Source organism: Salvelinus alpinus, chromosome 31, assembly GCF_045679555.1.
Source record: "Salvelinus alpinus chromosome 31, SLU_Salpinus.1, whole genome shotgun sequence".
NCBI lineage: Eukaryota > Metazoa > Chordata > Actinopteri > Salmoniformes > Salmonidae > Salvelinus > Salvelinus alpinus.
Window position 1 is genome coordinate 20,564,784 of NC_092116.1, and position 26,035 is coordinate 20,590,818.

General features: G+C 46.7%; 1 protein-coding gene across 5 annotated transcripts; it reads right to left on the reverse strand.

Moving 5' to 3' along the window:
- Positions 1-461: 461 nt before the first annotated feature.
- LOC139561090 (uncharacterized) lies at positions 462-25,514 on the reverse strand. Of its 5 annotated transcripts, none has more exons than XM_071377935.1 (5): positions 25,278-25,514; positions 5,293-5,556; positions 4,040-4,169; positions 3,394-3,702; positions 462-2,996 (listed from the first exon to the last, which is right to left on the reverse strand). In XM_071377935.1, exons 1-5 carry the CDS (start codon positions 25,348-25,350, stop codon positions 2,831-2,833), a joined length of 942 nt encoding a protein of 313 aa, XP_071234036.1. In that variant the 5' UTR covers positions 25,351-25,514; the 3' UTR covers positions 462-2,830. The 5 variants fall into 5 exon arrangements, 3 of the variants coding, with proteins under 3 accessions (XP_071234036.1, XP_071234035.1, XP_071234037.1); XM_071377934.1 differs by having other exon boundaries at positions 3,394-3,783; XR_011672049.1 differs by having other exon boundaries at positions 3,394-4,715.
- Between the last annotated feature and the right edge of the window lie 521 nt (positions 25,515-26,035).

The window sequence follows — 26,035 nt, forward strand, 5'->3', positions numbered from 1 at the left end:
CCCCCAAAAATGTTTTTTCCTATGAATGAAGTTGCACGAAAATGTGTGTCTTTTTCTACGAATTACGATACCACACAAAAACCTGACAAAAGCGATTTTTTACTCCAATCTGGCAACCCTCATAAAATATTAAGCGAAAACAAGCATAGAAAACAGTATTGATATTAATAATAAAACATTTAAAAACATAAGTCTACTATTATATTATAAGTATTTCGGTGACAACCTGGTTGATTAACAATATTGGGTTGTTAACACATTTGTATTTTTATATCAATAAATATGGGACACAAAAAAAGGCAGTGTAGAACACAATTTTCCACAATGCATTGCTCCCAAAACTTTCGAAAGGCTGTTCCGAAGATTGTCCGCCCAAAAATTTATTTTTCTATGAATTAAGTCGCACAAAATGTATTTTCACATGAATTGCGCCACACAAAAATGCACAAAAACACACAAAATCTGCTGAAATACTTTTAGTACATATTTGCACTAATTTAGTGTGAGATTGTGTTGGATATAAACACATAGACACAGCATTCCCCTAACAGGAACAGTGGCCTTACCAACCATGAAGGGACACTGTCATTAATCACGGTGACCTTGTCTGTAGGATGGTGTGGCTATGAGCAAGACCTGGTCAGGTAGTTTATACATGGAATGTAACACAGTAATGGAAATATTGATACTATTTCCATGTAGATACCACACCCAATCTTATGAGTCTGACCTTGCGTTTGTTGGTTGTTCAAAATGTTCAAAATGTGCACTTATAAATCATAAAATTTTTAATCAAAATACAGCTGTAGACAGAAGTCAAAGATCAAACATCAAACATACAACTGATGTCTGTCCTGAGTTCTGCAAAATAGGAAAAGTCCAAGTTGCTTTTAATATGCTTGCAGTCAACCCCTAGTGATGTAACTGCCTATGTCAAAACCTTCTACTCATGAGACCAAGACCATGCATATACAGTTTTACAAACTTGCAGGAGAGACAATAGTTCCAGTGTTTTCTAAGGACTCAGCAATAATCTTCCACTCTCCTAGTTGCTCTATAGTGGTATGTCTGACTAGTCTCTTATCTCTTTCACTCCCCTGCAGGGTTCTGTGTCTATGAATCTCTTTTAGCCTTGAGGCGCTTTCTCACAGACACCCTGTTTTGACTGCAATAACTCACACATCTCTCAGACCATTTCTTATAAGAAGCAAAGACTATAAATGAACTGGGGAACAATATTAAACCTTATAATGAATATGTATATTGCTAATCTGTAGTCCAGGACCCTATAAATGTAGTGGGGGAGGAGTCTTATAGCCCTTCCCCTTCTATTAATACAACATAAGCATAATCAATTATTATAATACATCAAACATTTGGTGCAGCCCCTATCATGACCCCAAGTTGACCCCATCATGTTCTTGGAAGACCCCTTTGCAATCACATGTCACAAAATTAAAAAACCACAAGGTATTTGTGTGTGATGGTTTTAGAACAACAGTAGTTTAATGTTAAAGTATAGTGCAAGGTCCTTTAATTGCCATGATGGCACCGCTATGGCAGCCATGGATGATCGCGCCCATCATTTTATTTAATTTTTTACATATAATCATATTTAGTTGTTTTTTACCGGTCCAATGTCACTGATTTTATCTTAATACCAAATCATTTCTGGGTAACAATTAAGTACCTTATAGTTTCTTAGCAAAGAGTGATTTCCCAAGCAACAATGTTGCTAGGACTGACTGTTAGTGGTCTGAGTGGGGAGGGGAAAACTAAATTGGTGATGTCACCAGGTAGGCCAAAACGTCATACCACCAAAACAGGCTGAAATATCAGGCAGTCCTTTCAAACATCTAACACTAAAAGGGTATTATCATTTTCACAGTATTATTCCAACCTCATAGGGTGGATATATATACGTATATATAACTATCACAGGAAATCACGTTTTCGACTGCGCTGGGCCTTCAAGTATTTTCGTATTGCAATGTTTATCAGCTTTTTGATTGCTTTTTCAGAATCCGTGAATAATAATTGAATTTTAAGTTCGACTGTGCCAGTTTCTTGGCTTACTTGCTAGCTTGGAGACTTTTGATTTGAATGGACTAGAATGCCACAACACTGGCTTGGAGAGAAGCAGAAGAAGTGACAGGACTGCATGAGGAGATAGCTGGGACTAGTGGATAAGATACTCTGACTGCTAATGTTATTCTTCTAGTGGGAGTTACATAGAGTTAGTGGAGAGGAGTGGCTAGCCAGCTAAGCTAACCATCACCAGCCCAGAGCACAGAGGACATGAGGGGACAGCATGGTGCTCTGCTGAGGCTACGGACACTGACTGTCTTTCTATTCTGACCGGCTCCCTCCTCTGTTCATAGTATCATCAGACCATCAATGCTGCTTCCCTGATCATTCATCATCTCTTCCAGTTCCATTACTCACAATTTATAGATTTGTTGATGTTTTTTGTTTGTGCTTCTATAAGCAATTCCGTTTTTAGCTGCTATGTATTGAAATAAAATATATAATCTAAACTAGGGCAACAGCTAGCCTAGTGGTTAGGAGCAACCAAAATGTTGCTGGTTTGAATCCCCGAACTGACTAAGTGAAAAATGTGTCTGTACCTCAATGCATTTAACCCTAATTGCTCGTGTAAATCACTCAGGATAAGAGCATCTGCTAAATGACTCAAATTTAAAAAGCAACAATACAATACAGATACAATTGCTGTAGCTGCAGATGAGATCCATCATCATAACACCATATCATTGTTTAAAAAGCTGTTGCAGTTATACACAATTAAACCATGATTCAATAAAATATGTGTTTAACAAAAAAAAAATTTTTTACAATGTATTATTGTGTGTGTGTGTGCGCGCGTGTGATTTTGTTTGTATGTGTGTATGTGTGTGCGCATGTGTGTGTATAATCCACGTTCACAGGTTTCTCCTGCTCCTCCTCTAATGGTGTGTCCTTCCATCTCCCTCAAGGACCTGTAACATATCACCACACAACATGTTTTTTAGAGGTTTACTTTAAATAGGTACAGCATACTTTGATATCAGAGCATTAGTTCCATAAGTTTAATACAGGTGTAGGATCTTAATTTGATCACACTGTATTAAAGAGGATTCTAGAATTCTAGACTTGATTTTGCCTAACTACCAATGTATCAAGCCCTGCAAAAATGTCCATTAGTTATTATACACACAATAGTTCAGATTTCCTTTTGCTGCAGGATTACTTTCCTTATGTGAGAAACTGGTCAAATTAAGATCCTACACCTGTACAACTGTCAATAGCATTTGACAGCATCCAGTACAACCCCCTTACAGGGGGTTGTACTGGACTGCCGAGGCGCAGTGGTGGTCCCGGGCTGGGGACACGCACCTCAGGGCGAGTGCGAGGAGCAGGAACAGGGCGTACTGGACTGCCGAGGCGCACTGGAGGCCTGGTGCGTGGTGCCTGCACTGGTGGTACCGGGCTGGGGACACGTACCTCTGAGCGAGTGCGGGAGGAGGAACAGGGCGTACTGGACTGCCGAGGCGCACTATAGGCCTGGTGCGTGGTGCCGGCACTGGTGGTACCGGGCTGGGGACACGCACCTCAGGGCGAGTGCGAGGAGCAGGAACAGGGCGTACTGGACCCTGGAGGCGCACTGGAGGCCTGGTGCGTGGTGCCGGCACTGGTGGTACCGGGCTGGGGACACGTACCTCAGGGCGAGTGCGAGGAGCAGGAACAGGAACAGGACACACCGGGTTGTGAAGGTACACTGGAGACCTGGTGTGTATAGCCGGCATCAATTGTTCCGGAACTTTAACACATGTTTCAGGATGAGTACGAGGAACTGACACAGGTGGCATCGGACAGCTAACACGCTCCTCAGAGCGAATGCTGTGCATACTACACCAAACCAACAGCTCTCTCTCTTCACTCTCCTCCAATTTCATCAACAACTCCTCGAATGTCTCATAATCTCCCCTCCATTCACTCTCCTCCAATCTGTCCAATAACTCCTCGACCATCTCAGACTCACCCCTCAACTTCGCCGACTGCTCTTCGCCGACCGCTCCTGTGGCCTACCTCCCGACGTCGTTGCTGTCCTCTCTTACTTCGCCGTTCCTCCTGCATTGTTTCCACCCGCCTCCATGGTAGACGATCCTCTCCTGCCAAAAAAAACACCCCTAGATATACAAAACCCCATAGATATACAAAAACCCTAGACAGGACAAAAACACATAGACAATACAAAAACTAAACCAACCACCCTCGTCACACCCTGACCTAACCAAAATAATAAAGAAAACAAAGATAACTAAGGTCAGGGCGTGACAATCCAGAATAATAAACAGAATAATATCCAGAATAATAAACAGAATAATATCCAGAATGATAAACAGAATAATATCCAGAATAATAAACAGAATAATAAACAGAATAATATCCAGAATAATGTACAGCTATTCTGGTGTAGAGTCTGGTCTGTGTCTGTACCAGTAAAACCTCCATCCAGAATACTCTACAGTACAGATCAGTGTCACACTGTCTCCTGTGAACACGTCCTCTTTGTCAGAACTCAGTGTAGCTGTCGGACGACTATCTGTTGGAATCAAGAAACGTGTTTGATGCATCTGGAAAACATGGATCTGATCTGCTGCATGATATGTCCTCTTGATGGGTAACTGATCATAAATTCAGTGAGGCAGAATAGTCTACAGACACACAGAAAATGTCTACATGATTGACTCAGAAACAACAGTGTCTATCTTTCTGCATGACAAGAGAGAGAACAGAACAAAGTAATTTACCTTTTACAGTGAGAGTAATAGCATTACTTGGTTGTGAAGATGTGGGTCTAGACACTCTGTTCCCTTCACACCAGTACTGACCCTGGTCAGACTCATCAGCTCTACTGATGTGAGAGACTCCAATGTTACTGTAACCAGACTGGGACACTACATTATCATTCCTGTCTTTGTACCACTGATAGTTACAGATACTGTCAGACCCTACTGAACACGTCAGAGTAACTGTCTCTCCAGGGAACACAGGGTTGGGTTTTACAGTCAGTGTAGCTTTGTGCAGAGTGGTGAAAATAGAGCACAAAACATCTTGATACCTACGTGGTAATTCAGCTGATGCTGAAACGTTGTGATAAAAAGTATATTTTACATATGGTTATGTTGACTCCATACAGTTAGAATTTACAGTGTATATATCTGTATTTAGATTAACCCTCATTGGCTCTGAATTTACATAGTCCAGATTGAAGACAAACAATGAGCTCACCAGTGATGATGATGGGGAGAGCTGAGCTGTGATATGACTTCTGGGGCCGACCTCTCCTCATCCCAACACACTGGTACTGACCAGCCTGGTCAGGGAGAGAGATGGTGATGGTTTTTCTGGTCTGAATGGGAGGCTCTTTATTGTATCTGAACCAGCGGTACGTCCAGTCTGTGTAGTCTGATATGTCACGCTGCAGAGTGACTGTCTCTCCAGGGTAGAGGAGACCCTGTGGAGTGACTATCTTCACTGAGGCCGTGGGCAGAGCTGTGGAAACAGTTATATGAAGACAAATGCAGTCAGAGCACCAATCTTTCAAAAGTATGATCTGACTTCAGTAGGTAATATTGTCACTTTTATTTGGGATTTACATACAGACCAGCAAACCCTCTAAACTGCGCACATGCGGACCAGGGGAACTGCCACACAGACAATGTCCCCTCTAAGCTGCGCGCACATGCGGACCAGGGGAACTGCCACACCGACAATGTCCCCTCTAAGCTGCGCGCACATGCGGACCAGGGGAACTGCCACACCGGCAATGTCCCCTCTAAGCTGCGCGCACATGCGGACCAGGGGAACTGCCATGTGCAGATGAAATATCAACTAGATTGAACTTCACAGTTTTCTCCTTTAGGTAACACTATCAACGTTGCGCGCTACAGTGGGAATTGTGATCGAATCAACACAATATTAGCCACTTTCAATATAACATATCAAAACAAAACAATCTATGCAAGACTTAGTATGCAAAACTAACCGTGTTAGAGATGTTCCTGTAGGCAGAGGACAGTACTCTACACAGACCACATAACCAATCAGAGCTGCAATAGGCATATTATGCAAATAGCCATTGCCATATGGATCTGAGCCATTCACTTTGAACTGGACTGTATGAGAGGTCGCAAGTAGATGAGCTTGTTTTGAGCTCAAGGTGAAAGCGACATGTGGCAATGTGTGCACATCTGTTCATATTCTTTGCTGGTTAGTGAGTTATTAGCCCAGTTATAACTCATTTCTAGTCAACAATGGGGGAGTGGTGGCTTCCTACAAGAGCACAACATGTGTACATTTCTAGCCCTCTTTGAAAAAGGAGTCAGGTAAAGAGCTATTTTTATCTTAAAGGGGCAGTGTTGTATTTTGAGACGGCCTTGAATAAGTTAAGTAGCCAATAGGCAGAGCGCAGCATAATTTGTCTGATTTACTAATAATGGTAATGGTATATTAACTAATGACATTTTGAGAGAGAGAGAGAGGTGTTGTGCGGATGTGGGTGGGTTTCTTGATTAATAGATCCATTGAATATACACCATCAACAATACATCCATTATTCATTTGTTTAGGCAGGTCTTAAGTAAACTTATAAGACTAATAAAAATGTATTGTAAAACCAATAGAATGACATATTTAGAGTTGAATTATGTTAGGTCCAAACTTCATTATTTTGTTCATTAAGCATTCAAGACACACCTACCCCGATCACAGTCAACACACATATATTTGGTAATAAGATTTTAATGGAATACAACAGAATAAAACAGAAATAATATTTTTTCCCACACAACTTGCGTCACGGGAACATATGGAACCTCTGTCATATAAAAAAGTGCTATTTTGCAATCATGCTAAATGTTTCTGATCAGTGATAGATGATCAACCGAATAGATGAGCTATACCACCTTCCCTTATTTCCCCAGCCAGACACCAGATGAACTAAATAGCCTACAGATGGAGAATCAGTGAAACAAAATCCCATTGATAAAGACAAGTCAGTGAAGTCACAGGCTTTAGGTCAGGAGTAGGACTAGTCTACACATGTTAAACTACATAACATGCTGGCTAAAGTTTCTAATAAATGAGCCAACTAGACAACATGATCATGGGCAGCACTCACATCAACTTAGCTAACATTTCCACAGCCTAACTGTAGCCTAACCAATATCCAAATGGAGATTCAGTAAAAACTCAAATCGGAGTCCCCACAGTGCGATGGCGCTGTCCCAATCAAAACGGTGCTTAAGTTGTCATCTAGTTGAATACACACGGGTAGGCTATTGCTTCAAATGTATTATCATGATTGGATGACTTAGGAGGTTTCAGTAAGCAACAATTGGATACATGACTTCTATTGCATTAGTCTACTTTATTCCAATATTTTCTAGGTTCAGTGATTTTTATTCTCACAGTAATTCTTTATGGATCCATCCAGTTGTGGTTAAGAAAACAGTGCGTGCTTAGTGGTGGGCTATGTTAAAAGATGGGAGAAGTGACATGCCTCAAAGATAAGAACTCGCAGGAGGATGTTTAACTGGCGCTGCCTAGCAACCATCAAGGGTTTACAGTGCCTTCAGAAAGTAGTCATACCCCTTCACTTATTCCACATTTTGTAGTGTTACCTTCAAAATGGATTTAATTTCTTTTTTCTCACCCATCTACAAACAGTACCCCATAATGACAAAGTGAAAATATGTTTTTAGAAATGTTTACACATTTGCTGAAAAATAAATACAGACATATCTCATTTAAATAGGTATTCACACCCCTGAGCCAATTGTTTTAATTTAATTATTATAATTACTAATATTTTTGAATTTTTTTACTTTCTAGGTAAATAGCTAATAGTTTCCACACCTGGATTGTGCAACATTTACCCATTATTCTATTAAAAATTCTTCGAGCTCTGTCAAATTGGTTGTTGTTAGACAACCATTTTCAGGTCTTGCCATAGATTTCCAAGTAGATATATGAAAAAACTGTAACTCAGCCACTCAGGAACATTCACTGTCTTCTTGGTAAGCAACTCAAGTGTAGATTAGTATTGTGTTTTAGGTTATTGTCCTGCTGAAAGGTGAATTAATCTCTGGAAAGCAGACTGAACCAGGTTTTTCTCTAGGATATTGCTTTTTTATTCCGTACAGGCTTTCTTCTTTTCACTTTGTCAATTAGGTTAGTATTGTGGAGTAACTACAATGTTGTTGATCCATCCTCAGTTTTCTCCTATCACAGCCATTAAACTCTGTAACTGTTTTAAAGTCACCATTGGCCTCATGGTGAAATCCCTGAGCAGTTTCCTTCCTGTCCGGCAACTGAGATAGGAAGGACGCCTGTGTCTTTGTAGTGACTAGGTGTATAGATACACCATCCAAAGTGTAATTAGAAGCTTCACCATGCTCAAAGGGATATTCAATATCTGCTTTTTTTTAGCCATCTACCAATAGGTACCCTTCTTTGCTAGGCATTGGAAAACCTCCGTTACAGATAATTGTATGTTTCAGAACTCAGGATAAGACCCAGATGCAGACAGCTAGATTCACAGAAGTTTATTGACCTGAACAGGGGTTAGGCAAAAGACAGGTCAAAGGCAGGCAGAGGTCCGTAATCCAGGGCAGAATCAATAAGGTACAGAACAGCAGGCAGGCTCGGGGTCTGGACAGGCAGAGGTTCTTAACAGGTCAGAGTCAGGCAGGTACAGAACGGCAGGCAGGCTCGGGGTCAGGGCAGGCAGAATGGTCAGAACTGGGGAAACTAGTAAACAGAACTTGAGAAATCAGGTAGATGGGAAAACATGCTGGAAAGACCTGACAAATGAAGACAAACTGGCAACAGACAAACAGAGAAATACTGGGGATAATGAGGAAGATGGGCAACACCTGGAGGGGTGTGGAGACAAGCACAAAGACAGGTGAAACAGATCAGGGTGTGACAGTATGTGTGGGGTACAGAGATGAAGTAGTCATTAAAAGTCATTGATAAGCACATTTACGCCATCATTTATTTAGGCTTGCAATAAAAAAGGGGTTGAATACTTATTGGCATATATAAGACACTTATAAGACATTTCAGATTTCATTTTTATTAATTTGTAAATCTTTAGAAAAACAGAATTTCACTTTGACATTTCGAGGATTGTGTGTAGGCCAATGACAAAAAATAACAATTTAATCAATTTTAAATTCAGGCTGTAACACAACAAAATGTGGAAAAAGTCAAGGGGTGTGAATATCTTCTGAAGGCACTGTATATTGTGTGCTCCCCCCCAACAAATTGGGAAATTGTTTTATAAATGATTGCTCAGAGAAGAGATTGTGTTTAGGTGAAACTGGAGGGAGCGCAATTCAAATAAATAATCATAAAAATTGTGTATATTAAGTATGTAGGAACATATTTATATCGGTTAAAAGCTTAAATTCCTGTTAATCTAACTGCACTGTCTGATTTACAATAGACTTTACAGCGAAAGCATTCCATGCGATTGTTTGAGAATGGTGCCCCACATCAAAATATTTTTCAAATAGCGATTAAATATTCACTTACTTTTTGAAAATCTTCCTCTGATTTTTCATCCAAAGGGCCCCAGCTACAACATGTAGTGTTGTTTTGTTAGATAAAATGCTTCTTTATAGCCCAAAAAGTCAGTTTAGTTGGCGCCATTGATTTGAGTAATCCACTCGCTCAACATGCAGAGAAAGGAATCCAAAAATCTACCGCTAAACTTTGTTAAAACAAGTCAAAATACGTTTCTATTCTATTCTATTCAATTCCACAGGTACCCTAAAATGTAATTAAACTATAATATTTCATACGGAAAGAAGTATGTTCAATAGGAAAATGATATTAGCAGGTGCGCATCCTCTTCATCACACACGCACAGATTGATTTCCAAGTCTGTATCCCAGTATTAAAGCTCATAATTCTTCTTCGTTTGGGAAGAAACAAGCCTGAAACCTTGAACAAAGACTACTGACTTCCAGTGGAAACCATAAGAATTGCATACTGGGAGCTAGATTAAATATTTTCCCTATACGTTCTAATGGAAGTGCATGGGCTCTCAAAAAAAAAATTCTGGTTGGTTGTTCTTTAGATTTTCTCCTACCATATCTATATCTAACATTTCTACAAACTACCGAGCGTTTTCTTTCCAATGGTACCAATTATATGCATATCCTGGCTTCAGGGCCTGAGCAACAGGCAGTTTACTTTGGGCACGTCAGTCAGGCGGTAATGGAGAAAAATAGACCCTAGCCTGAAGAAGAATAAAAAAACAAATTCTCAAAAAGGTAGAAGTCAAAATGATTGTTCGTTTTGGTTGTGTTTCAGATTATTTTATGCTCAATAGAAATGAATGGTAAGTAATGTATTTTGTCATTTTGGAGTCACCTTTACCTAATCAAATCAAATCAAATTGTATTTGTCACATACACATGGTTAGCAGATGTTAATGCGAGTGTAGTGAAATGCTTGTGCTTCTAGTTCCGACAATGCAGTAATAACCAACAAGTAATCTAACAATTCCACAACTACTACCTTATACACACAAGTGTAAAGGGATAAAGTATATGTACATAAAGATATATGAATGAGTGATGGTACAGAACGGCATAGGCAAGATGCAGTAGATGGTAGAGTACAGTATATACATATACATATGAGATGAGTAATGTAGGGTATATAAACATAAAGTAGCATAGTTTAAAGTGGCTAGTGATACATGTATTACATAAAGATGACAAGATGCAGTAGATGATATAGAGTACAGTACATACATATATATATGAGATGAGTAATGTAGGGTATGTAAACATTATATTAAGTGCCATTGTTTAAAGTGGCTAGTGATACCTATAAGTACCTAGGTGTCTGGCTAGACTGCAAACTCTCCTTCCAGACTCATATCAAACATCTCCAATCCAAAATCAAATCAAGAATCGGCTTTCTATTCCGCAACAAAGCCTCCTTCACTCACGCCGCCAAACTTACCCTAGTAAAACTGACTATCCTACCGATCCTCGACTTCGGCGATGTCATCTACAAAATAGCTTCCAATACTCTACTCAGCAAACTGGATGCAGTTTATCACAGTGCCATTCGTTTTGTTACTAAAGCACCTTATACGACCCACCACTGCGACCTGTATGCCCTAGTCGGCTGGCCCTCGCTACATGTTCGTCGTCAGACCCACTGGCTCCAGGTCATCTACAAGGCTATGCTAGGTAAAGTGCCGCCTTATCTCAGTTCACTGGTCACGATGGCTACACCCACCCGCAGCACGCGCTCCAGCAGGTGTATCTCACTGATCATCCCTAAAGCCAAAACCTCATTTGGACGCCTTTCCTTCCAGTTCTCTGCTGCCTGCGACTGGAACGAATTGCAAAAATCTCTGAAGTTGGAGACTTTTATCTCCCTCAACAACTTTAAAAATCTGCTATCCGAGCAGCTAACCGATCGCTGCAGCTGTACATAGTCCATCTGTAAACTACCCACCCAATTTACCTACCTCACCCCCCATACTGCTTTTATTTATTTACTTTTCTGCTCTTCTGCACACCAGTATCTCTTCTTGCACATGATCATCTGATGATTTATCACTCCAGTGTTAATCTGCTAAATTGTAATTATTCGATTTATTGCCTACCTCATGCCTTTTGCACACATTGTATATAGATTCCCTTTTTTTTTCTACCATGTTATTGACTTGTTTATTGTTTACTCCATGTGTAACTCTGTGTTGTCTGTTCACACTGCTATGCTTTATCTTGGCCAGGTCGCAGTTGCAAATGAGAACTTGTTCTCAACTAGCCTACCTGGTTAAATAAAGGTGAAATAAAAAATAAAAAATTAAAAAAATAAATTTTTACATTAATTTCCATCAATTCCCATTATTAAAGTGGCTGGAGTTGAGTCAGTATGTTGGCAGCAGCCACTAAATGTTAGTGGTGGCTGTTTAACAGTCTGATGGCCTTGAGATAGAAGCTGTTTTTCAGTCTCTCGGTCCCTGCTTTGATGCACCTGTACTGACCTCGCCTTCTGGATGATAACGGGGTGAACAGGCAGTGGCTCGGGTGGTTGTTGTCCTTGATGATCTTTATGGCCTTCCTGTGACATCGGGTGGTGTAGGTGTCCTGGAGGGCAGGTAGTTTGCCCCCGGTGATGCGTTGTGCAGACCTCACTACCCACTGGAGAGCCTTACGGTTGTGGGCGGAGCAGTTGCCGTACCAGGCGGTGATACAGCCCGACAGGATGCTCTCGATTGTGCATCTGTTTGTGAGTGCTTTTGGTGACAAGCCGAATTTCTTCAGCCTCCTGAGGTTTCTTCAGCCTTCTTCACAATGCTGTCTGTGTGGGTGGACCAATTCAGTTTGTCCGTGATGTGTACGCCGAGGAACTTAAAACTTACTACCCTCTCCACTACTGTCCCGTCAATGTGGATAGGGGGGGTGCTCCCTCTGCTGTTTCCTGAAGTCCACAATCATGTCCTTTGTTTTGTTGACATTGAGTGTGAGGTTATTTTCCTGACACCACACTCTGAGGGTCCTCACCTCCTCCCTGTAGGCCGTCTCGTCGTTGTTGGTAATTAAGCCAACCACTGTAGTGTCGTCCGCAAACTTGATGATTGAGTTGGAGGCGTGCATGGCCACGCAGTTGTGGGTGAACAGGGAGTACAGGAGAGGGCTCAGAACGCACCCTTGTGTGGCCCCAGTGTTGAGGATCAGCGGGGTGGAGATGTTGTTACCTACCCTCACCACCTGGATGTGGCCCGACAGGAAGTCCAGTACCCAGTTGCACAGGGCGGGGTCGAGACCCAGGGTCTCGAGCTTGATGACGAGTTTGGAGGGTACTATGGTGTTAAATGCTGAGCTGTAGTCGATGAACAGCATTCTCACATAAGTATTCCTCTTGTCCAGATGGGTTAGGGCAGTGTGCAGTGTGGTTGCGATTGTGTTGTCTGTGGATCTATTGGGGCGGTAAGCAAATTGGAGTGTGTCTAGGGTGTCAGGTAGGGTGGAGGTGATATGGTCCTTGACTAGTCTCTCAAAGCACTTCATGATGACGGAAGTGAGTGCTACGGGGCGGTAGTCGTTTAGCTCAGTTACCTTAGCTTTCTTGGGAACAGGAACAATGGTGGCCCTCTTGAAGCATGTGGGAACAGCAGACTGGGATAAGGATTGATTGAATATGTCCGTAAACACACCAGCCAGCTGGTCTATTCATGCTCTGAGGACGCGGCTGGGGATGCCGTCTGGGCCTGTAGCCTTGCGAGGGTTAACACGTTTAAAGGTTTTACTCTCGTCGGCTGCAGTGAAGGAGAGTCCGCAGGTTTTGGTAGCGGGCAATGTCAGTGGCACTGTATTTACCTCAAAGCGAGCAAAGAAGTTATTTAGTCTGTCTGGGAAATTTGTAATCAGTGATTGACTGTAGACCCTGCCACATACCTCTTGTGTCTGAGCCGTTGAATTGCAACTCTACTTTGTCTCTATACTGACGCTTAGCTTGTTTGATTGCCTTGCGGAGGGAATAGCTACACTGTTTGTATTCGGTCATGTTTCCGGTCACCTTGCCCTGGTTAAAAGAAGTGGTTCGCGCTTTCAGTTTCACGCGAATGCTGCCATCAATCCACGGTTTCTGGTTTGGGAATGTTTTAATAGTTGTTGTGGGTACGACATCACCAATGCACTTTCTAATGAACTCGCTCACCGAATCAGCGTATTCGTCAATGTTGTTTTTGGACGCAATGCGGAACATATCCCAATCCACGTGATCGAAGCAGTCTTGAAGCGTGGAATCAGATTGGTCGGAACAGACCTTGAACAGACCTGAGCGCGGGAGCTTCTTGTTTTAGTTTCTGTCTGTAGGCTGGAAGCAACAAAATGGAGTCGTGGTCAGCTTTTCCGAAAGGAGAGTGGGGGAGGGCCTTTTATGCGTCGCGGAAGTTAGAATAACAATGATCCAGGGTTTTACCAACCCTGTGTCACGTTCTGACCATAGTTCTTTTGTATTTTCTTTGTTTTAGTGTGGTCAGGGCGTGAGTTGGGTGGGTAATCTATGTTTTCTATTTCTGTGTTGGTTTTCTGTGTTTTGCCTGATATGGTTCTCAATCAGAGGCAGCTGTCAATCGTTGTCCCTGATTGGGAACCATATTTAGGTAGCCTGTTTTCTGTTGGGTTTTGTGGGTGGTGGTTTTCAGTCTTGCGGCTGTGATTATAATCGAAGAGAATTTCCTTGGTAGATAATGCGGTCGACATTTGATTGTGAGGAATTCTAAGTCAGGTGAGCAGAAGGACTTGAGTTCCTGTATGTTGTTATGATCACACCCCGTCTCGTTAATCATAAGGCATACCCCCCGCCCCTCTTCTTACCAGAAAGATGCTTGTTTCTGTCGGCGCGATGCGTGAAGAAACCAGCTGGCTGCACCGACTCCGATAGCGTCTCTCGAGTGAGCCATGTTTCTGTGAAGCAAAGAACGTTACAGTCTCTGATGTCTCTCTGGAAGGCAACCCTTGCTCGGATTTCATCAACCTTGTTGTCAAGAGACTGGACATTGGCGAGTAGTATGCTCGGGAGCGGTGCGCGATGTGCCCGTCTCCGGAGCCTGACCAGTTGTTTAGGTTCGCCGGCTGAGATCAGATCCATTGTCCTGGGTGGAAGGCAAAACACTGGATCCGCTTCGGGAAAGTCATATTCCTGGTCATAATGATGGTGAGTTGACGTTGCTCTTATATTCAGTAGTTCCTCCCGACTGTATGTGTAACGGGTGTCTAGATCTTCCTCCTCCTCGGACGAGGAAGAGGAGAGAAGGATCGGAGGACCAAAATGCAGCGGGTTGTGAATACATAATGAATTTATTGACAAGACGAAAACGAACACGAACTACACTTGAAATGATACAAAATAACAAACGACGTAGACTGACCTAAACATGAGAACTTACATAGACACGAAGAACGCACGAACAGGAACAGACTACATACAAACCGAAACAGTCCCGTGTGGTGCGACATACACAGACACGGAAGACAATCACCCACCAACAAACAGTGTGAACAGCCAACCTATATATGGTTCTCAATCAGAGGAAAACGTCAAACACCTGTCTCTGATTGAGAACCATATAAGGCTAATTACAAGTGACCTAAACATAGAAACACAAAACATAAAATGCCCACCCCAACTCACGCCCTGACCAACTAAACACATACAAAAATAACATAAAACAGGTCAGGAACGTGACAGAACCCCCCCCCCCCCTCAAGGTGCGAACTCCGGACGCACCACCAAAAGTCTAGGGGAGGGTCTGGGTGGGCATCTGTCCACGGTGGTGGCTCAGGCTCTGGGCGTGGTTCCCATCCCACCATAATACATCCCCGCTTCTTTATCCCCCTCACAATGCCCACCCTCCAAATAACCCCACCTAAATTAAGGGGCATCAACAGGATAAGGAGCAGCACCGGAATGAGGGGCAACACCGGAATGAGGGGCAACACCAGAATGAGGGGCAACACCAGAATGACTGGCGGATCCTGGCTGGCTGGCTCTGGCGGATCCTGGCTGGCTGGCTCTGGCGGATCCTGGCTGGCTGGCTCTGGCGGATCCTGGCTGGCTGGCTCTGGCGGATCCTGGCTGGCTGGCTCTGGCGGATCCTGGCTGGATGACGGCTCTGGCGGATCCTGGCTGGTTGACGGCTCTGGCGGATCCTGGCTGGATGACGGCTCTGGCGGATCCTGGCTGGATGACGGCTCTGGCGGATCCTGGCTGGATGACGGCTCTGGCTGGTCATGGCTGGATGACGGCTCTGGCTGGTCATGGCTGGATGACGGCTCTGGCTGGTCATGGCTGGATGACGGCTCTGGCTGGTCATGGCTGGATGACGGCTCTGGCTGGTCATGGCTGGATGACGGCTCTGGCTGGTCATGGCTTGATGACGGCTCTGGCTGGTCATGGCTGGATGACGGCTCTGGCTGGTCCTGTCTGGCGGAAGGCTCTGGCTGATCCTGTCTGGCGGAAGGCTCTGGCTGATCCTGTCTGGCGGAAGGCTCTGGCTGATCCTGTCTGGCGGAAGGCTCTGGCTGATCCTGTCTGGCGGAAGGCTTTGGCTGCTCCTGTCTGGCGGAAGGCTCTGGCGGCTCCTGTCGGGCGGAAGGGTCTAGCGGCTCCTGTCTGGCGGAAGGCTCTAGCGGCTCCTGTCTGGCGGACGGCTCTGTAGGCTCATGGCAGACGGGCGGCTTTGCAGGCTCATGGCAGACGGGCGGCTTTGAAGGCTCAGTACCGAAGGGCGGCTTTGAAGGCTCAATACAGACGGGCAGTTCATGCGGCGCTTGGCAGACGGATAGTTCAGACGGCGTTGGGCAGACGGACAGTTCGGGCGTCGTTGGGCAGACGGGCAGTTCAGGCGCCGCTGGGCAGACGGCAGACTCTGGCCGGCTGAGACGCACTGTAGGCCTAGTGCGTGGTACCGGAACTGGAGGTACCGGGCTAAAGACACGCACCTTCAGGCTAGTGCGGGGAACAACAACAGGGCACACTGGACTCTCAACACGTACTATAAGCCTGGTGCGTGGTACCGGAACTGGTGGTACGGGCTGAGGGCACGCACATCGGGGCGAGTACGGGGTGAAGGAACAGTGCGTACAGGACTCTGGAGACGCACATGAGGCTTGGTGCGTCGTGCCGGAACTGGAGGCACTGGGCTGGATACACACACCACAGGGAGAGTGCGTGGAGAAGGAACAGGGCTCTGGAGACGCACTGGAAACCTGGTGCGTGGTGTAGGCACTGGTGGTACTGGCCTGCAGCGGGGAGGTGGCGCCGGAAATACCGGACTGTGCAGGCGTACTGGCTCCCTTGAGCACCGAGGTAGCCCAACCTTACCTGGTTGAATGCTCCCCGTCGCCCGACCAGTGCGGGGAGGTGGAATAACCCGCACCGGGCTATGTAGGCGAACCGGGGACACCATGCGTAAGGCTGGTGCCATGTAAGCCGGCCCGAGGAGACGCACTGGTGGCCAGATATGTAGAGCCGGCTTCATGGCACTTGGCTCAATGCTCAATCTAGCCCTACCAGTGCGGGGAGGTGGAATAACCCGCACCGGGCTATGCACACGTACAGGAGACACCGTGCGCTCTACTGCGTAACACGGTGTCTGCCCATACTCTCGCTCTCCACGGTGAGTACAGGGAGTAGGCGCAGGTTTCCTACCTGACTTCGCCACTCTCCCTTTAAGCCCCCCCCAATAAGTTTTTGGGGTTTACTCACAGGCTTCCTTGCTAGTCGTGTACCCTCATAGCTCCGGTTCCTCTCTCCGGTTGCCTCTGCTCTTGTAAGGCCTGGGTGTCGGAGTGTGGAGTCAACACGCAGGAAACAGCAGGTGCCAAATACAGAATGTTCTTTAATGAACACGGACCATCTAGTCCACCCTATTAACACACTGGGTGTACTCTCTAACCAACCCCAGACACGGGGAAAAGGAACACAGTCCAGAAAACACGTAGCACACAATCAACACCACCACTTACAAGCAAACAATCCCGCACAAAGAAACGTGCGGGCCGGCTGACTAATAAGCCCCAACTAATTAGCCCTCATACAAAACAGGTGCACCCAATAAACACATAGGGAGGGGGAGAAAAAGATCAGTGGCAGCTAATAGGCCGGTGACGACGACCGCCGAACGCCACCCGCACGGGAAGGAGAGCCTGCCTCGGTCGAAGTCGTGACAGTACCCCCCCTCTGACGCGCGGCTCCCGCAGCGCGCCGACACCGGCCTCGAGGTCGACCCGGAGGACGAGGTGCAGGGCGATCCGGATGGAGGCGATGGAAATCCCTCAGCATCGACGGATCCAAAATGTCCCCCACCGGTACCCAGCACCTCTCCTCCGGACCGTACCCCTCCCAGTCCACGAGGTACTGAAGGCCCCTCACCCGGCGTCTCGAGTCCAGAATGGCCCGTATCGTGTACGCCGGGGACCCCCCGATGTCCAGAGGGGGAGGAGGGACCTCCGGCACCTCACCGTGCTGTAGGGGACAAGCTACCACCGGCCTGAGGAGAGACACATGAAACGAGGGGTTAATACGATAATAGGAAGGGAGTTGTAATCGATAACACACCTCGTTTATTCTCCTCAGGACTTTGAAGGGCCCTACACACTGCGGACCCAGCTTCCGGCAGGGCAAGCGGAGGGGCAGGTTTCGGGTCGAGAGCCAGACCCTGTCCCCCGGTACAAACACGGGGGCCTCACTGCGGTGGCGGTCAGCGCTCCTCTTCTGCCGTCCACTGGCTTGTTGGAGAGATTCCTGGACGGCCCTCCATGTCTCCTTGGAACGCTGCACCCATTCCTCCACCGCAGGAGCCTCGGTCTGGCTCGGATGCCATGGTGCCAGGACCGGCTGGTACCCCAATACACAGTGAAAGGGGGACACGTTAGTAGAGGAGTGGCGTAGTGAGTTCTGGGCCATTTCAGCCCAGGGAATGTATCTCGCCCACTCCCCTGGCCGGTCCTGGCAATACGACCGCAGAAACCTACCCACCTCCTGGTTCACTCTCTCCACCTGCCCATTACTCTCAGGGTGATACCCGGAGGTCAGGCTGACCGAGACCCCCAAACGTTCCATGAACGCCCTCCATACTCGGGACGTGAATTGGGGGCCCCGATCAGAAACGATGTCCTCCGGCACCCCGTAGTGCCGGAAGACGTGGGTGAATAATGCCTCCGCAGTCTGTAGGGCTGTAGGAATACCGGGCAACGGGAGGAGACGACAGGACTTCGAGAACCGATCCACAATCACCAGTACCGTAGTGTTTCCCTGAGACGGTGGAAGATCGGTCAGAAAATCTACGGACAGGTGCGACCAAGGCCGTTGTGGAACGGGGAGGGGTTGTAACTTCCCTCTAGGAAGGTGCCTAGGAGCCTTACTCTGGGCGCATACCGAACAGGAGGAAACATAAACCCTAACGTCTCTCGCCAAGGTAGGCCACCAATACCTCCCCCGAAGACTCCCCACCGTCCTCTTCACCCCAGGGTGACCCGAGGAGGGTAGAACGTGAGCCCACCGAATCAATTTGTCCCGAACACCAAGCGGCACGTACTTCCGCCCCACCGGACACTGAGGAGGAGCGGGTTCCGCCCGTAACGCCCGCTCGATGTCCGAGTCCACTTCCCACACCACTGGTGCTATCAGCCTTGAGGCGGGAAGGATGGGAGTGGGTTCGGTGGGCCGATCGTCCGAATCGTAAAAACGGGACAGTGCATCCGCCTTTACGTTCTGAGAGCCCGGTCTATATGTTAACGTAAACTGAAATCGGGTAAAGAACATGGCCCACCTTGCTTGACGTGGGTTCAGTCTCCTAGCTGCCCGAATATACTCCAGATTCTGGTGGTCGGTCCAGATGAGAAAAGGGTGCTTAGCCCCCTCAAGCCAGTGTCTCCACACCTTCAGGGCACTGACCACTGCTAACAACTCCCGGTCCCCCACATCATAGTTACGCTCCGCTGAACTGAGCTTCCTCGTGAAGAAAGCACAGGGGTGGAGTTTTGGTGGCGTACCAGAGCGCTGTGATAGCACGGCACCTACCCCAGCCTCGGACGCGTCCACCTCCACTATGAATGCTAGAGAGGGATCCGGATGCGCCAACACGGGCGCATCCGTGAACAGCGCCTTCAACCTGTTGAAAGCTCCGTCCGCTTTTGCTGACCACTGCAGCCGCACCGGACCCCCCTTCGGCAGTGAGGTAATGGGAGCTGCTACCTGACCAAAACCCCGGATAAACTTCCGGTAGTAGTTGGCAAAACCCAAAAACCGCTGCACCTCTTTTACCGTGGTCGGAGTCGGCCAATTACGCACGGCCTTAATGCGGTCACTCCCTACCACCACGCCCGAGGTGGAAATGCGATAACCCAGAAAAGAGACGGCTCGTTTAGAGAACACACACTTCTCAGCCTTGACATATAGGTCATGCTCCAGCAGTCTACCAAGCACCTTGCGCACCAGAGACACATGTGCGGCGTGAGTGGCTGAATAGATCAGAATGTCATCGATATAAACAACCACTCCCTGCCCGTGCAGGTCCCTGAGAATATCGTCTACAAAGGATTGGAAAACGGCTGGAGCATTCTTTAACCCATATGGCATGACGCAGTACTCATAATGGCCCGATGTGGTACTAAATGCGGTTTTCCACTCGTCTCCTTTCCGAATACGCACCAGACTATACGCGCTCCTGAGATCCAATTTTGTGAAGAACTGCGCTCCGTGAAATGATTCCATTGCCGTAGCAATGAGAGGTAGTGGGTAACTAAACCCTACGGTGATGGCATTTAGACCTCTATAATCAATACACGGATGCAAACCTCCCTCCTTTTTCTTCACAAAAAAGAAACTCGAGGAGGCGGGTGAGATGGAGGACCGAATGTACCCCTGTCCCAGAGACTCAGTGACATATGTCTCCATAGCCACCGTCTCCTCTTGGGACAATGGGTACACGTGACTCTTGGGAAGCGCAGCGTCTACCTGGAGATCTATCGCACAATCCCTACCCGGTCGATGAGGTGGTAATTTAGTCGCTTTCTTTTTACTGAAAGCGATTGCCAAATCGGCATACTCGGGGGGAATGCACACCGGGGAACCCTGGTCTGGACTTTCCACCGACGTGGCACCGATGGAAACTCCCAAACACCTTCCAGAACACTCCTTTGACCACCCCTGGAGAACCCCCTGTCTCCACGAAATTTTAGGATTGTGCCGGGCCAGCCAGGGAATCCCTAGCACCACTGGAAACGCAGGTGAATCAATAATATAAAAGCTGATACGCTCCTTATGATTCCCCTGCGTCACCATGTCCAGGGGAACAGTGGTCTCCCTGACCACCCCTGACCCTAATGGCCGGCTATCTAGGGAGTGCACGGGAAAGGGAGAATCTATCGGCACAAGCGGAACCCTTAACCTAAGAGCGAGTCCGCGATCCATAAAGTTCCCAGCTGCGCCTGAATCGACTAGCGCCCTATGCTGGGAAGAGGGGAAACATTTCAGGAAAAAAATCAAGACAAACATGTGACTAACAGGGGGTTCTGGGTGAGTTTGGTGCTGACTCACCTGGGGTGATCGAGAAGCGTTCCGCCTGCCATCTCGACTCCCAGACGGACCCCCCCAGCACCGATCGGCCGTGTGTCCTCTCCGACCACAGCTGGTGCAGGGAGAGCCTCCTCCTCCGGTATCCCTCGGCCCAGCCCCTCCCAACTCCATGGGAATAGGAGCGGAGGGGCTGGGTGGTGGAACGTACAGGACCCTCTCAGAACGCCCGCGGGCAGCCAGCAGATTGTCCAGACGGATGGACATGTCAATCAGCTCATCCAGAGAAAGAGCGGTGTCCCGACATGCTAGCTCCCTGCGGACGTCCTCCCGGAGACTACACCGGTAGCGATCAATAAGGGCCCTGTCGTTCCACCCAGATCCTGCAGCCAGGGTCCGGAACTCCAGCGCGTAATCCTGGGCGCTCCTCTTCTCCTGCCTAAGGTGGAACAGTCGTTCTCCCGCCGCTCGGCCCTCTGGAGGATGGTCAAATACGGCCCGAAAACGGCGGGTGAATTCTGGGTAATGCTCCTTCGCCGAGTCTGGGCCATTCCAGACCGCGTTGGCCCACTCCAGAGCACGACCCGTGAGGCAGGAGACGAGGACACGCACCCTCTCCGCTCCCGAGGGAGTGGGTCTTACAGCGGCAAGGTACAGTTCCAGTTGGAGTAGGAACCCCTGGCACCCCACCGCCGATCCATCATAATCCCTCGGGAGTGTCAGACGGATAGCGCTGGAGCCGAGGAATGAAGAGTCCTGGGCTGGAGGAGCCGAAGGTGGAGAGAGGAAACCACTCCTCTCCCATCGATCCATTCGCTGCATCATCAAATCCATCGCTGTTCCAATGCGGTGGAGAACAGTGGTATGCTGGAGCACCCGTTCCTCTATCGATGGGAGAGGATTGGCTGCTGCTCCTGCTGACTCCATTTGTTGGTGCGGGATTCTGTAAGGCCTGGGTGTCGGAGTGTGGAGTCAACACGCAGGAAACAGCAGGTGCCAAATACAGAATGTTCTTTAATGAACACGGACCATCTAGTCCACCCTATTAACACACTGGGTGTACTCTCTAACCAACCCCAGACACGGGGAAAAGGAACACAGTCCAGAAAACACGTAGCACACAATCAACACCACCACTTACAAGCAAACAATCCCGCACAAAGAAACGTGCGGGCCGGCTGACTAATAAGCCCCAACTAATTAGCCCTCATACAAAACAGGTGCACCCAATAAACACATAGGGAGGGGGAGAAAAAGATCAGTGGCAGCTAATAGGCCGGTGACGAAGACCGCCGAACGCCACCCGAACGGGAAGGAGAGCCTGCCTCGGTCGAAGTCGTGACAGCTCTCCTAATCGCCTCCAGCTGTTCCCATGGGAGGCGATCTCTTCCAGCTCGGATCTCCTCCCATGTGTAGCAACCCTTGCCGTCCAATACATCCTCCCATTTCCACGAGTCCTGTTTTTTTTTGATTCTGTAACGGGTGTCTAGATCTTCCTCCTCCTCGGACGAGGAGAGGAGAGAAGGATCGGAGGACCAAAATGCAGCGGGTTGTGAATACATAATGAATTTATTGACAAGACGAAAACGAACACGAACTACACTTGAAATGATACAAAATAACAAACGACGTAGACTGACCTAAACATGAGAACTTACATAGACACGAAGAACGCACGAACAGGAACAGACTACATACAAACCGAAACAGTCCCGTGTGGTGCGACATACACAGACACGGAAGACAATCACCCACCAACAAACAGTGTGAACAGCCAACCTATATATGGTTCTCAATCAGAGGAAAACGTCAAACACCTGTCTCTGATTGAGAACCATATTTACATTTACATTTAAGTCATTTAGCAGACGCTCTTATCCAGAGCGACTTACAAATTGGTGCATTCACCTTATGATATCCAGTGGAACAACCACTTTACAATAGTGCATCTAACTCATTTAAGGGGGAGGGGGGGGGGTAGGAGGAATACTTTATCCTATCCTAGGTATTCCTTAAAGAGGTGGGGTTTCAGGTGTCTCCGGAAGGTGGTGATTGACTCCGCTGACCTGGCGTCGTGAGGGAGTTTGTTCCACCATTGGGGTGCCAGAGCAGCGAACAGTTTTGACTGGGCTGAGCGGGAACTGTACTTCCTCAGAGGTAGGGAGGCGAGCAGGCCAGAGGTGGATGAACGCAGTGCCCTTGTTTGGGTGTAGGGCCTGATCAGAGCCTGAAGATACGGAGGTGCCGTTCCCCTCACAGCTCCGTAGGCAAGCACCATGGTCTTGTAGCGGATGCGAGCTTTAACTGGAAGCCAGTGGAGAGAGCGGAGGAGCGGGGTGACGTGAGAGAACTTGGGAAGGTTGAACACCAGACGGGCTGCGGCGTTCTGGATGAGTTGTAGGGGTTTAATGGCACAGGCAGGGAGCCCAGCCAACAGCGAGTTGCAGTAATCCAGACGGGAGATGACAAGTGCCTGGATTAGGACCTGCGCCGCTTCCTGTGTGAGGCAGGGTCGTACTTTGCGAATGTTGTAGAGCATGAACCTACAGGAACGGGTCACCGCCTTGATGTGAGTTGAGAACGACAGGGTGTTGTCCAGGATCACGCCAAGGTTCTTAGCGCTCTGGGAGGAGGACACAATGGAGTTGTCAACCGTGATGGCGAGATCATGGAACGGGCAGTCCTTCCCCGGGAGGAAGAGCAGCTCCGTCTTGCCGAGGTTCAGCTTGAGGTGGTGATCCGTCATCCACACTGATATGTCTGCCAGACATGCAGAGATGCGATTCGCCACCTGGTTATCAGAGGGGGGAAAGGAGAAGATTAATTGTGTGTCGTCTGCATAGCAATGATAGGAGAGGCCATGTGAGGATATGACAGAGCCAAGTGACTTGGTGTATAGCGAGAATAGGAGAGGGCCTAGAACAGAGCCCTGGGGGACACCAGTGGTGAGAGCACGTGGTGCGGAGACAGATTCTCGCCACGCCACCTGGTAGGAGCGACCATATAAGGCTAATTACAAGTGACCTAAACATAGAAACACAAAACATAAAATGCCCACCCCAACTCACGCCCTGACCAACTAAACACATACAAAAATAACATAAAACAGGTCAGGAACGTGACAGTATGTAATAAAACCTAAGATTACTTGGGGTACCAATGTAAGAAATAACATGTAAAAAAACAAAATAATGCATAGTTTCCTAGGAACGCGAAGCGAGGCGGCCATCTCTGTCGGCGCCGGAAGTTAATGTCTCGGGGGTATTATCTTTGACACTCTGTAACTTTCTCACTCATCAATATTCACAATTCAATCAGGATTATCTATAATCGTGATAGCAGCCACATTAATGTAAGTGTTGAGAAACATATTCTATACTTATTAATAATCAAAATGACTCCAAATGACACAATATATGAATGACCATTCATTTCTGTTAGGCACAAACTAATCTGAAACACAAAATTGATATAGTCATTGAGTCATTGCGTGCTAGAAATATGGGACCAAATACTAAACTTTTGACTACTTTATTTATGAATCTTTAGGGGTGTCTATAATTTTGACCTTTTAGAGAGAAGAAAATTACTTGTTAATAAACAAAATATCTTTCTCTGTGCAATTGTATTTGTATAAAATTACATAAATTCCCCCTTGCTTTGTATACAATATATCTCAGAATTTTAATGATTTATTTAAACAGTCATTATTGCTCATCATTTTCAAGGCTGTCAATAATTTCGGTCCCAACTCTAACTATCTGTAACTATCTGGAGGTAAACGGTGTGTATATCTTGAGAAATGAATAACATTGCCAAAAAAGCAACACACACTTTTTCCATGTATAGGCCTGCTCATCAGCATCTACAACCATTTCTCTATATGTCTCTCTCTGCCCACAGTGGAAAAAGACAGCTTCACACGCACACCGACCTCCTTCACAAACCCTCACTGCTAAAGAGGAAGGGATCAAACCATAACCACTCAACTCGTCTCTGTTTGAGGAGGGTTGTTGGTTTGTGGTAACTATGACAAACGAGTGTAACGTTTCACAGTCTTTGTGCACAGTATTTTATGTCTTGAGAGGCATAGACACAAACAACTGACTTAAGTAGTCCAACCTTTGTTTTGAATCAGTCAGAAAGCTTACCATTAAAAACAATTGTCACAGTTCCGGTCTGCTTAATCCTGAAAGGTGCAATATTCAGAAATTGCTTCTCCATTTCCAGGATGAAAAAATTCTAATAGTTTGTCTAATTTCCATTTATGTGAGAGAACAAATAGCGCATAGTGCAGGAAATAATTTTACCATCTAAACCGCTGTGAAACATATTTTCAGTAACCAAAACTATTGTATTTCAGCTGGTGTACAAAACCGAAAGTAAAAGACGAGAAAATGTAACTTAAGAACGGGAAGGATAGAAATGGCGCCCATGGAACAGATCTACTGTACAACTTCTTAGACATGCTTTCAATGAGAACGACAGATCTATAACTCACAGTTCTATGTGAATGTGGTTGGGTTGCCCAAAAAGTTACATGTTGCAGCTTTAAGGCGTGGCTCTCCCATAGACACCAATGGAATAGCAGCTGGGTCTGATCTGCTTAATTCATAGACTGACTGTATATGAAGCACAAAAAAGGAGCTACTGAGATATCTCGCTTGTTCCTACGTCTCTGCTACTACCACTGTTGATGATGTACGTAACTATTGTAAATAATGGGACTGATGAGACACCTAGTGGAATGTAGTGAATTGGATGTACACTACAGTAGACACAGACAGTATCATATGAGTGTAATGTGGACAACTGATGACAGTATCTTTTAAGTTAGATGGTAGATGGAGCTCAACATGTCTTCTCCATGTAACACATTACAGAGTTCTTTCATCTGACAACAGTAACA

Coding starts and splice junctions, on each gene's coding strand:
- LOC139561090 (XM_071377934.1), bottom strand. CDS start 25,350: ATGGAGAAGCAATTTCTGAATATTGCACCTTTCAGGATTAAGCAGACC. Junction 4,170..5,292: donor TCTCCCCATCATCATCACTG/GTGAGCTCATTG, acceptor TTTTTTTGGCAG/GAGAGGATCGTCTACCATGG. Junction 2,997..3,393: donor CTCCTCGCACTCGCCCTGAG/GTGCGTGTCCCC, acceptor GATATGTTACAG/GTCCTTGAGGGAGATGGAAG.